General features: G+C 39.7%; 1 protein-coding gene across 1 annotated transcript in view; it reads left to right on the forward strand.

The window, feature by feature from the left end:
* The window catches only part of Tgs1 (trimethylguanosine synthase 1), a 33,846-nt gene extending 17,532 nt beyond the window's left edge, over window positions 1-16,314 (forward strand). Inside the window, exons 9-13 of the mRNA XM_029533289.1 lie at window positions 1,735-1,893; window positions 4,128-4,271; window positions 6,483-6,699; window positions 7,538-7,616; window positions 15,851-16,314. Coding sequence (XP_029389149.1) covers window positions 1,735-1,893; window positions 4,128-4,271; window positions 6,483-6,699; window positions 7,538-7,616; window positions 15,851-15,994 — 743 coding nt within the window. The 3' untranslated portion in view covers window positions 15,995-16,314. The remainder of the gene's footprint in view (window positions 1-1,734; window positions 1,894-4,127; window positions 4,272-6,482; window positions 6,700-7,537; window positions 7,617-15,850) is intronic.
* Window positions 16,315-16,611: the final 297 nt, after the last annotated feature.

A 16,611-nucleotide genomic window follows, 5' to 3' on the forward strand; every position in this document is an offset into this window, starting at 1 on the left:
CCGCCTGCCTCTGCCTCCCGAGTGCTGGGATTAAAGGCCTGCGCCACCACGCCCGGGGGGAGCAAAGGATTTTATTATTTGCCTTACATATCCTGAATCCTTTGAGGGAAGCCGAGGCAGGAAGGAGGAAAAAGAGTGCAGAGACCATAAAGGAGTGTTGCTTACTGGATGGCACAGCTTGCTTTCTTGAAGCATCCAGAACCATGGGGGTGAAAACAGTACTTTTCTCGCAACACTTAAGGCTTATTGCAATAACCTGATGGGCAGATTAGGACATAATCCTATCCTTAAAACATTTAAGTGTAATAGAGCTCTGTTCTTTGTCAACTTTAGTTTTGTTTGTATTCTGTGACAACTCTCTTCCTGCTTCTAATCTTCTGGAGACTGAAACCTAATAATCAATTAATAATGGATTTTTTTTAAAATAATTATTAACTGGAACTTGACCATACTCCTGAGATACTTTGTGTTCTCTAGAGTTTATATGGCCGGGGCTAGAACTTAATGGACCTTGGAAAGATGTTGTCTTGAAATGAAAAGGGCCTTAAAATGAAATGTGACCCTGCTAGCAAACCTCAGCTTCTCGGGAGTCTAAAAGCAGGAAGACCACAAATTCAACAGTAGCCTGGACAAATTAAATTACCTAGACCCTGTCAATGGATGGATGAATGGAGGCAATGCATGCATGCATAGAAGATAGATAGATAGATAGATAGATAGATAGATAGATAGATAGATAGATAGATAGATTACCTAGACCCTGTCGATGGATGGATGAGTGGACGCAATGCATGCATGCACAGAAGATAGATAGATAGGCAGACAGACAAACATTCATTTTAAGAAAAATAATTGGGGATATAACTCAATAAGAAAAATGATTGAGGTTATATTATAGCTCGGTAATTGAGTGTTTGTCTACCACAAGGTTCTAAGTTCAATTCCCCAGGACTGCAACAACAACAACAAAAAAGAAGTAAGAAAAATGTTTCTATTTCTATAATTCACCAACCAAAACAGTTATTGTGGCTGTTGACAAGTTTTAAACCTGTATTGGTGCTTTTGGTATATAGGTTGGGTATCCTATATCTGACACAGTGGGGACCAGATGTGTTTTAGGATTCTGGTTTTGGAAGATTTCAGACGTTTAGTCCTTACCTCCCATCAGTGCTGTAAATGAATTTAATAAATTCCTATGCATTCATCATCTGTTCCTCTTGTAGAAATAAAATTAGAGCTTAGAGGTCTGGAGAGACGGCTCAGCAGTTAAGAGCTGGCTGCTCATCCAGAAGACATGGCTTCCGTTATCAGCACCCATCTGACAGCTCATAACTGTAACTCCAGCTCCAGGGCTTCCAATACTGTCCCAAAAATATACATGCAGACAAATCACCAGTGCACATAGATAAAGAGAAATCATTAGAGAGAAAGAGAGAGAGGAGAGAGGAAGAAAAGAAAAGAAAAAAGAAAGGAAAAGAAAAGAAATTAGTCAGTAAATGCCAGGGACAGTGTGGCACCAGTGTCCACACAGGCAGTTTTCTCAAGCCAATACATGACAGCCAGGCTGTGATCTGAAGCAGCAGTGCTCTGTCTTACTCTGTGATTCTCTGCATAGGTCACTGCACATGTGGTCTGCTACAGTCCAAGTTGGTGATTAGTTGATATAGCTGCTGTTTATGAATTCCTTAGTTCCATCCTCTTTTCATGGTTAGCACCTGTATTATCTTATTTTAGCTGAAATAAAGAAGAAAAAGAAGAAGAAGAGGAAGAACAAGAACAAAAAGATAAATGATCTCCCACCTGAAATAGCTTCTGTTCCAGAGCTGGCAAAATACTGGGCCCAGAGATACAGACTCTTCTCTCGCTTTGATGACGGGATCAAACTGGACAAAGGTAAATACAATATAGATGTATTGATTAGCTTTACTTAAAAGCCACTGTAGATTTACAGAAACGTTATAAAACAAAATTTTCATATCCTTTTTGCGTGGATTCAACTACTTCCAACATTTATAATTTGATTCTCTGTGTGTTGTCTTTTTCTGATCCAGTAGCACATATCATGCCACTCCCAATTATTTAGTATGCATTTTCTAAGAACAAGGACTTTTGCTGTAATAATAATCAAAACCTGGGATCAGTCCCTCATATGGAAAGAAAATAAAACAAAGATAGTAAGTTATCTCTGTAAGCCATATGTTGTCATAAAGCAGTGTGTTGTGCATTTAGTTGTGTTTTCTTGGCTTCCTGTAATCTGTAGTAGTTCCTCAGACTCTGATGCCCAAAGCTTCACTTGAGCCAGGCAGGTACTCTACCACTGAGGCACTCCTCCAGCATGATGTTGACATCTTTCAAGGAATGATGTTCATTACCCTGTGGAGTATCACTCAACTACGTGTATATGACCATGTTGTTTTAATTTCAGGTTTAACTAGTATTTGTAGCAACTTATGCAAGGCAACAGAAGTACCTTAAAAAGTGCATCTGATGAAGAGATACCTAATACAGAAATGTATAATTTAATTATCACTGAAAACTTGAATTCTTCATTGACTTTTCCTTCTCTCATTGGTTTGTTTAATGTATGATTGCTCTGTTTTCATGCATATCAGAAGAGAGAATCAGATTTCCTTACAGTGAAAGAAAGGGAAGGGGATTGCTGGGAATTGAGCTCCAGAGCTCTGAAAGAACACTGAACCGTCTCTTCAAGGTCCATGTCTGCCCTACTCTCCATGATCTTAAAAGACTTAATCTAGTCTCAGAGACTGACACTCGTTTTCATATTGAGACTAGCTAAATATCTCACTTTATTAACTGTCACAGTCAGGAGGTCTTGATCTGTTGAGAAGTTTAAGTGATTATATGCCTCATGTATAATTTGTAAAATAGTGAGCACTATAGAAAGTACATGGGAATTTATTAGGAGAAAGGTGACTGGAAAAAAATATAAAATATTCAGTGCAGTTTAGACTTCTCCAAATAATGAAGAGCCATTTAAAGTTTTAGTAAGTAGTAAGAACAGGAACACTTGCCCATCATTTTTTTCAAAGAAATTTATTTCTGAGAAATGTAGGCCCTTTCTGATACAAAGGGAGGGTGGTGTTATTTCCCTCCAGGTAAGTGTAACTTCATTTGTGAACATGGCAATGGTTCTGCTATTCCTTCTTTGCTAAAGCAGCCTCTCCTACTGCTCTTTGCTTTTTCTGACATTTAAAAACATGTAAATTGGGCATGTATACCATGGACAGACATACATGAAAGCAAAGCACTCAAAAATAATAATAAAAATGTAACCGCAGAGTTTTCAACCTGTATCCTAATTCCCAGATGACAACTCGAAAGCTTATTATTTATTAGTAAATGCTTAGGCCTTAAGCTAGGTTTGTTCCTTGACTAGCTCACCACTCAGTTAACCCATTTATTACTAATATTTCTGCCACGTGGCTGGTTACCTCCTCAGTTTCATATATCCCCGAGTCCTCCTGGTACAGGTGGCAAAACTATTTCCCAGAGTTCCTCTCAGATGTCTCACTTTTTAATCCTGTCTCAGCTTCTTGACTCAGCCTTTTATTGAAAGGTGATGCTTTTACACAGTGCACAAGAGATTAGCCCTACATAAAACATTTTTGAATGCATGCAAATGTTCCCAAAGTGTCAATAAAAACTGAGTCATTACCTGTCCATTATAAATAAAATAATTGAGAAAGTCGCCATAGTACGGGAAGCAGCTAGCCAGATAGAACTTGGCAGTTCCCACAGCTGATAAGCAGTAATTAATGCTGCAAACAGAAAAGTGTAGGTGTGTATGATTACTAGAGAAATTCATTGTACAAATGAATCAAGAATTAGCAACTTTGTAGGGCCTTTCTCTAAAGCGTGACAGTTCGTATTCTTATGAGTGTGTGTGCAGGTTGCAACTGAGTATGGAGGAGAGAAGAAGGATCCAATAGAGCTCAAGTTAGGACCCGATGTGGACATGGAACCACCTTACAAGAACGGTCAAGCTTGTAACTGAGCTCCTGAGCACTAAGCCATCTCTCTGGGGTTTTGTAACTTGCAGTATGTTTTCTTTCTCGTGCTTGAATCCTTGGCATCGCACATTGTACGAAACTGTTCTCCCTTTACAGAGGGCTGGTTTTCAGTCACTCCTGAGAAGATTGCCGAGCACATTGCTGGCCGTGTCAGTCAGTCCTTCAGATGTGACGTTGTAGTAGATGCTTTCTGTGGAGTTGGAGGAAATACCATTCAGTTTGCCTTAACTGGGAAAAGAGGTAATTTATGGCAGAGGACCATTTCATTTCTAATTTATGCAGAGAATATTTTTACTTTTGTTCATATCTTTGATGAGATTTAATATGTAGTTGATAATTGTATATCAAATATTTAAAGCTGTAGCTTGCTGTGTTTATTAATCTTGCATAATGTGTTTAGCAAGTACTTCATATATATTTATTTAGTCACAGTCATAAATTGTATCTTTTACTATCTTAATTTCACAGATAAATGGAGACATAGAAAGATAAGGTAATTGCACAGGATTTTACAGACATACCTACTAATCTCTGGAGCCAAGATTCTAGCAGTCTATAAAAACAATAATGCATAATGCTTCTTAGAATCAAAGAGTAATGGATAAGGAAAAGAAGCTTTATCTCTAACTCAGTAGTTTTATGACTTTTGACATAATTCAACTTTGAAGGACACCTTGAATTCACCTAGTCTTAGGATACTTTCACTGTAAGATCCCAAAGCTACAAAAATCTGACTGTTCAGACCAGTGACTTAGCTCAGGGAGCAAGGGCTTTGCCACTACACACATAAATAAATAAGCAAATAAACGGTATTAGAAGTTAGAGGAGGGCTGGGGATGTCTCAGCCATTAAAGGCTAAGCTCACGACTAAAAATAAAAATCAGTAGGTTATTCTCATGGAATACAGTGATGCAAACAAGTACTTGGGTGACAAGGAGGAAGGCTGCAAACTGGAATGAGCTACAGAGACGCCGTAACCCTTCCTCCAAAAAAAAATTTTTTATAAATACCTAGGACTCCAGGTTTAGCCTAGAAAAGCCCTTACATGCAGTATACTGGATTTATGACTCATGTCTATTATATCCCAGAGCTTTAGAGCAGAGCTTTAGACATAGAAGACTCATACTCTAAAGATACTTTCCCCCTTAACTTAATATTAGACCTACCGAGGGTGGTGGCTTTCATTTTAGTGGATTTTAGCAGAATCTCATAATTTATATGAACTTTCTAATGTTATTTGAGAAAGCAAAATATAAATCTGGAAACAGAGTATAGGAGTCAGAAAAAGATGGGCTGAATTTGCCTACTCATTTCAAGACCAGAGCAGATGATCTGTGACCTTGGTTCTACTACTTTTGTGTTCCAGGCATGTATGACACTTGCTAAGTTTATATGGTCTCACAGTAACCTAGATAAAAGCAGTTCTCAGACTTACCAGATCAATAATTATTTTCTTGTCTTCCATTTTTTTCAAATAAGCCGTGTGTGTGTGTGTGTGTGTGTGTGTGAGAGAGAGAGAGAGAGAGAGAGAGAGAGAGAGAGAGAGAGAGAGAGAGAGAGAATGAAAATATTTTTCTTCAAAAGTTATCAAACTCATCTGTTTTGGCATTTTGTCATAAGACAGTGGTAAAATTCTGTACCATGATAAAGCAAGTCTGGAAATTTTCTGTAAATATGAAAGAGCATGCATATCCTAGATTAGTTTCTCAATTGGAAAGGTTTGTTGCCAGAGCGTATGTCGCTTGGCACACATTTGGTAAAGAAATGTATAATGTGTCCTAAAGGAAGGCTGGTACCATGTCCTTATTGTCACCTCCCTCTGTAGCAGTGCTTCTCAGCCTGTAGGTTTTGAACTTAATGGAGTCAATCAGATATCCTGCATATCCGATATTTACATTCTGATGCATAACAGCAAAGTTACAGTTATGAAATAGCAGCAAAATGTTACGGTTGGGGCTCAGGACAGCATGCAGAGCTGTTGTAAAGGATTGCTGCGTTAGGAAGGCTGAGAACCGCTGCTCGCTAGCTCACCTTTACAGATCGCTAGACCGAGAAGGAAAGGAAGCAAGTACTCTTCCTGGTGCTGTGATACCATAGCCTTTACCCTGACAGCATGTAGGACTAGGAGCAGTGACTCATTTGAAGGAAATTAGTCTTTTCTGAAAGCCAGCATTTGTAAGCATTCAGTGCTTAACTGTAAATAGCTGCCGCCACCCCCTCCCCTCAAAGGCCATTTACACTTTGGGAGATGACTGGACAAAACAATATGGAAATCTGCTGTTCTTTAGATAATGTTTTCTTGGTACAACTATATGTGAGCCTTTTTAATTTAAATAAATTTTAACTAATGTTGTATTTGTGTGTAGTTATGTGTCTTTTAAATCTTTTTTTTTTTTTTATGTGTTTTGTTCAGAAAACCATCTAATTGTCAACTTCTTTTTCTATTTTTAGTGATTGCCATTGATATCGACCCTGTTAAAATTGATCTTGCTCGGAATAATGCTGAAGTTTATGGGATAGCAGATAACATAGAGTTTATCTGTGGAGATTTCCTGCTCCTGGCTCCGTGTTTAAAAGCTGATGTTGTGTTCCTAAGTCCACCTTGGGGAGGGCCCGATTATGCTACTGCAGAGACCTTCGACATTAGGACAATGATGTCTCCTGATGGATATCCTTTGGAAGTCCTAATAGTTATATGTAAATGCTTACAGAGAGGAAAGTAGTGGCTGTGTGGGTGCGTGTGTGTGTGTTTGTGTGTAGGAAGTCAGTATAAAGAAAAAGTATAAGCTAATCACATTTGACAAATTCCATTGTATTTTACACAATAAACAATATACAGCCTTCCAACTGGCTCAACTATTAAATATTAAACACTTGCTGCACAAACTGGCAACCAGAAATTGAGTCCCAGAACCATGTAAAGGTACAAGAAGAGAGTGATCCTCTGATACACCCAGGAATTACATGTATACACACTGTAATAGTAATAACAAAAACTTTTCAAGCAACTATAACAATTATGTGTTGGGTGATCAATAGGTTACTATCTATAGCTGTATCTAGACCTTTGTTACTATTTAATTTTGCTGTTGCAAGAGATCAGCCATAGCTTCTCCAGAATGAAGAAAAGGAAGTGGTTTCCCAGGGTTTATGAAATGGTGGACAGGATGGCTGCTGACTCATGATACAGATGCTGCACAGCCAAATGCCCAGGACCCAGGGCTGGCAACCAGGAATCTGCTACAGAACCCGCCTTGAGAATAAACAGATGCATTTATTATTCGGAACTAGGAGACACCTCAGGTCACAGTGCCTTACACTAAAGCAGCTACATCCTTTAACCTATCAGGGTGCTATTGTTGTTGGATTCCAAATCATGTGTCTGATTTTTTTGGATTTTAAATATGTACCTTTTTTGTTGCTTACAAAAATGTACTTGGTTAGTGACAAGTAATGAATGTCTCTTCACTCAGAAATTTAACTTCTTATCCTTAACTGTTCTTCACCTTTGAAATTTTCAGGCTTTCCCAGAAGATCACTAATAATATTGTTTATTTTCTTCCAAGAAATGCTGATATTGACCAGGTAAGCCATTACTAAGGAAATTCTGTACACCTCTACTTAACTGTTGGAAACGATAGGAATACAGGGTAATTGCCTTACCAGAGAACCTGCTGTGAGAAATCCCTGACTGGTGTCTTACATCCCTGCACCACCACAGCTCCTGAGAAGGAGATGATAGCACTAGGGTTTTATGAAGATGGATTGACAGGATGACCAGTTATGTCATGTTACAGGTGCTGCGTGGCAACCATCCAACGCCTGCCTTTCTGTATTTTGGAAAATAGTAACCCAGTTAAAGAGACGAGATCTTAGGAAGGTGTAGAGGTTCATAATTCCAGCACTGGGGCAGACACAGGAGGGTTCCTGTGAGTAGCAAGGAGAAGAAAAGGAAGCAAGTGTCCTTTAGCTTAACCAGGAACAGTCTCGTGTCCTTCTACTGGAACACCTGTTTGCCTCATGCTGGCCCTCTGTGTGATTTTATGTGTTAGACTTTACTTTTCCCTTCTTAATCTCCTCAGTCTGTCCCTTCGGCTCATGTCTATTCGTTCCTTATAAAGTTAAGTGTATGTATTTTACCTTTGTTTTCTCTGTCTCATCTAAGAGTCTCATACTTCTGGTTGAATAGATTTCTCCAACTACTGGCCCACTAAGGATAATACTGACCTACTAAAAAAAATTCTCTGGTATATTTTCTGGGGTGAGGCCCAAGCATAAATTGTTCTAGCTTTCCAAGTAGTTCTAGTGTGCTCCATAGTTGAGATTCTCTGGGTTATGAAAGGAGTACATGGAAAGCTAAGTGCTTAGACTGAATTAGAGGAAATGTAAACTCTGCCTTGCCTTCTGTCATCTATTCATAATCTACTTGGCCAAGCATTAAGCTTCCCAAGATAGTGTGTATGAATGTCACTTGCATTCTTTGGGGCTGCGAGTTTCCTACATCCGCCTTCACATTGAACCTATTACTTGTGTAATTACTTTCTAGACTTGGGCACCCACGACACTCCAAAGCTATTTTGTAGGAGGCTGTATGATCCCACGATACTCTAAAGCTATCTCCTAAGAGGCTGTATGATCACATGATACTCCAAAGCTGTCTCCTAGGAGGCTGTATGATCTTTGTAGTCCTGCTCCTTAATAGTACATGCAGGCAAACTCACTTGGGTATTTTGTATCAATGGGAAAACGCACGCGCGCGCACACACACACGCACACGCACGCGCGCCCTCCCCAAATAGGGTTTTCCATGTCCTGGTTGTAGACCAGGCTGGCCTCAAACTCAGAGATTCACCTGCCTACCTGCCTGTGCTTCCCAGAGTTGATATTAAAGGTGTGTGCCAACACTGCCTGGCTAGAAGCTACATTTTAGTATGAATTTAGTGATTAAATTTCTTTTGACACAAAGAAAAATTAGGTTGCTTTTTACTTTTGTTTTTGTCCTTAAAACTTGTCAGAATTAGACTTGTAGGAACTGGGGAGATGGTTCATTTGGTAAACAAAGGAAGACACCTGCTATCAGCCTCTGGCCTCCACACAGCATGTATCGCACTCCCTTGTGTCCCACTTGTATGTGAGTACTCATAAACACCATCCACACAGTAGTAAACTGCCTAGGTCCTTTGTGTTTTCTGCCTCTAGAGGGAGTAGTGACACTAGAAAATGATAAAGGAACTTGGAACTTACTTGGTATGAAGTGTAGATGGAATAAACTGCAGTGGGAAGTCACTTTTTTTTTTTTTTAGAGAGAGAGAAAATATATCTGTGTGAGGGTTTTTAAAATGAAAAAAAGATTGAGTAATAAAGCTTGAAAAAGTGTGAAGAGTTGATTATGAGCCTGCTGTCTGAATTCAGGCTACATTTTTCCATAAATGTATCTGTAACAGACATTAATTTCCATTCAGAGAGGTTATACTATGTCCTACTCACTCCAAACTGAGTCTGCAGATGGAGCCTGGCTTAGGAATTGTTCGTGTAGGCAATGATACCCATTGATTTTTTTTTTTTTTTTTTTTTAAGCCGGGGAAGTCGTTTTCTGGGTTTCCTATTTCCTTGACCTCTCATTCCCTTTTTCTTGTGGAGTTATTCTAGATCATGCGTCCTTTGGTATCATACACTCACTGTAAAACCAGAAGTAAAACATCTTTTTGTGAGAGGCTCTGAGGAAATGGGTATCAATCAGAAATTGCTATCTACAGAAATAGGTATCTATCAACCCACACAAACGCAGGGGCTTGGGTGTGATGCAGAGAAGCCACTGTTTGAATTGTGTCTTGCTGCTGCTTCCTGTTCCCTGCCGTTTGCCTTCATTTTTCTCCCTTAACAGCCAAGAGTCCAGGCAGCACTGGGTTTGGAGTCACCATACTTTGCAAACAGGAAAACTTGGTTTAAAGGAGTAAGCCTATGTAGTAGAGAGGGATGCCTCTCAATATCTTAGTTATCTAACAGGAGCTGCATGCAACAGATTCAGATACCGCTTGGGTTTGAAATCCGTGTGTGGGAGCATGAGATAATGAGAGCAGGCCTCTCAGCCCCTCTGGAGTAGTGACTCCTTGTCTTCCTTTGCTTTCAAAACCACACAAACACGTAACTGCAGCACTTAGACTCTTCAGTTCAGATTAAGCACTTAGATCACGTTCATGCTGGTTCATATAACCGGGTCACTCTGAGCAGCATCCGTACAATTGTGTTAAACGGGGCTGGAGAGGAGGCCCAGCAACTAAGAGCACTGGCTGCTCTTTAGGGGCTTGGCTTTAATTCCCAGCACCCACATGCTCACAACTGGATATAACACCCTCTTCTGGCCTCTGCAGGTACTGCACATTTATACACAGATACATAGACGTTCATGCAAAATACTAATCCATACACATAAAAATAAGATAGACCTGTATAAGGTACACCTGTAGCCATCCATCAGAACTCCTGACCCTTCTCTAGGATAACCCCACCCTCCACAGCTCTTTGGGATGTATATCCTGATAATACCTATTTTATTTCAAACATCTGTATTCTCTTTGGCTTTTAAAGTTCCTTCTATAGGAAGCTGAAAGTATAGCTAAGTGGTAGATTGTATTAGTATGTATAAGGCCCTGGGTTCAATCCATAGTATCAAAAATAAATTCTATTCCATATGTAGTTCAGGGAATGGGGGCTGCTAATTACTGAGCTATATGATCACCCCCTATAGTTTATGTTTATTAGTAGATAGGTAAAGAATAAGGATGTTATTGAAAATATTCCTAAGGGTTTGTTTGTTGTTGTTTTTTAACTATGTCTGAATGTATGGAATGTAGATAGGGGTGGCACACAGAGGCCAGAAGAGGGCCCCAGATCCCTTAGAACTGGGGTTACAGATGTGAGCCACCCAACATAAGTGCTGGGAATCAAACTCAAGATCAGTAAGTGCTTTTAATCTCTGTGCCATTTCTTCAGACCTGAAAACATTTAAAAAAAAAAAAAAAAAAAAAAAAAAAACTTGCTATGTAGAATCTAGTACTAAGTATCTGAACAACTAGAACTGTTAACCAATAAAAGAGCCTCTTAAATGATACTGCTAAGTGGTAAATACTTACCTAAATTTAGTTTATTAGCATTTTTTGTGGAAAATTAGCTTCTAAATGTTAGGATTAATGAAAATTATAACAAAATATTCTGATTTAAACTAATAGTAAAAATATATTTTAAAACTAGTAGTGTGGTGAACAGCGTAAAGTCATTCCAGCAGGTAAAAGATCCTTTCTTACTCCAGCCCCTGAAACATAAAGGAGAGCTAAAGGTGGGATTGGTCTGTGCAGACACTGTGGACTTGAGACGAACTTGGAGTACACAGGCGTTCACTCCTCCTTCAGAAATAGCTGCCACATTGTAGATGTATACAGTATGCAAGCTGGGTGGGTAGTGCCCCTGGGGTTCATAAGGAGGGTCTTCTGCCCATTTTATTGGATTATTCCAACACTGTAGAATATGCATGTGAGGTTATCAGCCTGAGGCAGTTTAGTCATGTGCCCAGCCATTCTGCCACACAATGGCAGAGCCAGCAGCACCTCAGCAGCTTGCTGCATCCTATGGAATATGTACTGATGAGAAAAACAGAATTCACCACATACCTCAGTAGCTGTTTATCATGAGATTGGCGGTGGTAATTAGAAACTGATTAGGACAGGGTAAGCAAAAGAATTTCTGGATTTTCAGAATGCCTCAGCAGGTAAAAATACTTATGCCTAGCCTGAAAACCAACCTGAGTTTAATGTCCAGAACCCACATGGTAGAAGAAAAAAAGAGACTTCCCCAAGTTGTCCTTTTGACTACCACACATACATGGTAGTCCACGTGCCCTCACACAAGTAATAACTGATGTACTTTAAATTTGAAAACCTGTAAATCGGTTCTGGTCATCTCTGTTTGGCAGTAGGATGCTACGTATTGGGACCAAGTAGCATTGTTGCTAGGGCCTTGCCAGGAGTCTCTTCTTACCAGGAGTCAACTCTTCTTGTGCAGATAGAGGATTGTGGTACTTGGTCATCTTTGTTAGCCCTCTTATCTTTGAATTTGAATTCATCAAGCCCTTACTTTGTCTTGTGAATTTTCTGCTAGACAGTTAGATCAGTGCTGTGCATCCCTGCACTATGTATGTGATCTTTCTCCAGAAAGACACTGAAACAGAAGGGCCTCCAAAAAACATCAGGATTCCCAATAGTTGTGTGTGTTATGCATTGTGTAAGTTGTTAAACTCAAGATCAGCCTTTGTGTGTCTAGAATCACATTGTGGTAGCTAGTAAAGGACAAAGCTACAGAGCTGGGTACCAGTCACCTAGAGATCAAAGATTTGTTTAAGTGTAAAAATCTCATTCCTGTTTATCATGTGCAGGAAAATGGAGCTGATTAAGTTTGAATGTTGCCTAGTTATCCACAGATAAAATGTCTTTGTCTTTGACTCCCCCCTGCTTCTGGTCTTACATTGTTATTCGTTAGATGTAACAAAGGGACAACCAGGACTAGTGAGGAAGGCCCTGGCTCGGCCCTTCTTCTGCCTGTGGATTCTGACCTGAAAATGTAGGTGCTTGTCACGGTCACCTACAGCACTAATCTCTCTGGTAATGCTGGACGTCAAACCCAAGTTATGAAAGTTAGTATTTGATTTTTAATCTTCAGTTATCTTCAGTTTGATCTTTTTCCTCAATTTTCCTTTCCTAGTATTGCCTCAAGTAAGATTTCAGTGATGAAAATTCGGTCCTTAGCTCTAATTCTAGCCCAAAATAATTGTTAATGTTTTTAAGTGTACATGAGGATGACCCAGAAGGACAGATAGTACGCACATATGTGCAGATGCCTACGGAGGCCAGAAGAGGACATAAGAGCCTTTGGAGCTGGAGTGTTGTGGGTGGTTGTGAGCTGCTCTGTGTGCTGGAAACTGGACTGTTGTCTTCCGGTCCTCTCTTCTGCCCTTGGCATTGCTGTCAGTGATGTTAATGTGTAGGTGTTGTGCCAGAAGCATGGAAAGTGGTCTTGTTCATTCACCACCTTCCATCCTCCTCCCCATCTTGCCTGCCTTTACTGGATGTTCTCTCTTCTCAATTCATTACACCTTCAGAAGTAAGTAACATTTGTCAGTTAAACCTGCTAGTGGAAAAAGGTCAGCTCAAACTTGACATCATTACTTTGCTTGAATCACAGTATTCATTTATAAATTTAGTTCATGGCTTATTTAATTTTTAATGTATATGTGGTTGAAAAAGCAAGATATTCTAAGGTTCAAAATTTTAATCAGAACACTTGAAAGAGCATGTTAACTTAGATTTTCTTTCTCTATACTGGGTAGGTTAGTTTTCCCATTCTGTGCCTGCAGATAGACCTGGTGCTAGGAACATACCTAAGCTCCGTGACCCATGAGCATTCCTGAAGGCAAATACTGTGTGTTTGGCTCTGTCTTATGCTCCACTCTATTCTTGATTAGTAATTGTTGAGTGATTTATGAATTCTTGCTCTTAACTAATCCGGAGTTCCCTCATGTAAGAACTGAAAAGTTCAGAGAAGGAAAAGCACTACTTAACCTTGAGATTACTATTTATGGTTATAAGAAATAATTATTTTAGTCTCTTTAATTTTGGAGGGAGGGTTGAAAATGTAACTACCTTGAACAACTTTTTTTGTTTGTGCGTGCGTGTGTGTGTGTGTGTGTGTATGCACACACGTGTATATGTACGCGTGTGTGTGTGTGTGTGTGTGTGTGTGTGTGTGTGTGTGTGTGTGCACGCGCGTGCACTCATGCCCAAGTGTACAGGCATGTATTGTCATGCACTCACACCTGGGCTTTTGGGTGTGTGACCCTGGAGCTCCTGGAGACTCTTCAGTCTCCATCTGTCTTCATGCCTGAGGTATTATAGATGCTACACTATTACACCCTGATTTTCAGGCCAATTCTGTTAGGACCCAGATCACCAAACACGTGCAGTGAATGCTTTTCCCCACAGAATCCTCTACCTGGCCTTTTTTTGATCATAGCCGTGTTGGCCTGAAGCTCACAGTGTTCCTCCTCCCTCGGCCACCTAAGGATTGAGACTGTAGTCATGCACCACCACACCTAGCTTTATTTTTCTTTGAAGAACAGTTCATGCAGATCTGGAGATATAGCTCAATGGTAGAGTGTTTTCCTAACATGTGTAGAGCTCAGAATTCTATCTGCAGGACCTCAGTGGTTATGAAAGGAGTGTATATCATAGAATGACCTATTTTTATATCTGAGTTGTTTTCTAACAGGAAGGTGAAATGATAACTTTATGCTCACCAGTAAAATGCAGTCATTTTTCTTAACCTCCACCAAGTGTCTGTGGTGTATAGTGTGCTGAGATCAAATCCTGTCAGCCTTTTAATCCAGACTATACTGAGAACCTTTCTTTACAAAATACACAACGTGAGTTTTGCCAGTGGTAGTTAACGAGGCATAATTTATACCTGCTCACAGAACTTGAAGCTCCCCTTGTACCACTTTGACTCCTGTCTGGACCTGTCCACTTTATTCCCCAATTCCTGAATATTACCAATCTAGTAATCTCTGATAAATAAGAATGTGTTAGAAGATCAGTAAATCTCTTAAAATGTTGGGTGCTGGATGAAAATGAACCTGTATAAGAACTTAGGGTTCTTATTTGCTGGTTTGAATTGTGACAAAGACCAGTGCAAGTGTTAGGAAAGCAAAAGGCTCCTTAGCAGCTAATTATTCCTACTGGCCAGTTATTTGATTGACATTTTTAATATTAACTCTGAAAGAGTGAATACTTTTAGCTCCTTGAGTCAATAGCTATATTTTGTAGACTTCAAAGTCACTGATACAGACACAAACATAAATATATTTAAGAATCAAAATAACACAAAAGAAAAATGGGTAGAATTAAAGATAGAGACCACAAAAAAGATAATTAGAAAAGTGTCACCTCTCCTCAAAACCCAGTAAATATTGTTGAGCATTTAAGAGAGTAGAAGGAAGATGATAACATGGACAAGAAAGCAGTTCTTGGGTGTAGGTGATAGTACTCAGCACGTGACGGTGCCGGCCACCAAGCCTGACCACCTAAGTCCAATTCCTGGGAACCATACGGTGGAAGGAGGAGAGAGCTGACCCACATAAGCGGGCCAGCCTCTGCCTTCCACATACAAAGAAAACAACTAAATAATAATGATGGAGAGAGCTGACCCATGCAAGTTGTCCTCTGGTTTCCACATACAAAGAAAACAACTAGATGATGATGACGATGATAAGCTTCTTAGGAAAGTGCATTCTTAAATGTCTGTCTGTCCTAAATAGACATTGCAGTTTTCATCCATTTTCTCTTCCTCTGTTTTAGTTTGTGGCATTGGAGAGATGGCATCTTTAGAATGCATAGCATAGTGATATGACTCATGTCAAAGGAGTCCAAAGGAAGTATTTCTACTAAAAAAATACTTGGCAAGAAGCTGTGAATGAGGTGCTTCTTTATATGAAGAACTTTCATAAAGTCTTCCTCTTTTTGATGGTATAGATTAGGGGACGGGGTCTTTTTTGAAAGTCATGTCTGCTGAGCATGGTGATGGGTATGTTTAATCTTAGGAGGCAGAGGCAGGATATGAGTTTGAGGACAACCTGGTCTACATAAGAACTGGGCCAGCCAGAGCTATTTAATGAGACCATGCCAAAGGGCGGGGGGATTGAAAGAGAGTGAGGAGAGGAGGGAGGGAGAGATCCCACTCGTGTGCATGACTTGTGTGTGTGCTTTCCCTGGCAGGTGGCATCCTTGGCTGGACTTGGAGGGCAAGTGGAAATAGAACAGAACTTTCTTAACAACAAGTTAAAGACCATCACTGCATATTTTGGTGACCTGATCAGAAGACCAGCGCTTGTGAAGACCACTTGTGAAGCAGAGGGGTGATGCTGTAAGGCACAGAGAGGTCATGTGGAGCGAGGATGTATGACATTCAAGTGAGAGACAGGAAGGCCTTCCAAGGTTCTTTAATGCTGTGTGCACATGTGATGTGGAAAACTCTGACTTTTAAAGAATGCTAATGAAGTAGTTTGAGATCTTCGAGTAATGGTAATGGATCTGTGTTGTATACTTTAAAACACACCAGGGCAAGGTGGTAGCTGTGCCTATAATCCCAGCACTTCAGAAGGATCATGAGTTCAAGCTCATGCTGTGTTTCCTAACAAATCAAGGCTGGCCTGAGCTACATGAGATCTTGCCACAAAAAAATAAGAAAAAATCATAAAGAGTCTAGGCATATCCCTGTGCTTAAATTAAGTGCATCTGTATATGTATATGTTTTCATTCTTTAACTGTTTTAGCTTAACATCTTTGTGTCTGTGTAAGTAATTATTAGTTTTTCAAAATATAAAGAAAAACAAAGCAGTTCTACCTACACATGTAATCCCTATTGAAATAATGTTACCAATTTAATGCTAAAACAGGAAAAGTAAAACTCCCACCACCTTAACCTACCTTTTATTCAGCTATCTAAAGCTAATCACAGTTAGCAGGACTTTGCTTTT

Source organism: Mus pahari, chromosome 22, assembly GCF_900095145.1.
Source record: "Mus pahari chromosome 22, PAHARI_EIJ_v1.1, whole genome shotgun sequence".
Classification (NCBI taxonomy): Eukaryota; Metazoa; Chordata; class Mammalia; order Rodentia; family Muridae; genus Mus; species Mus pahari.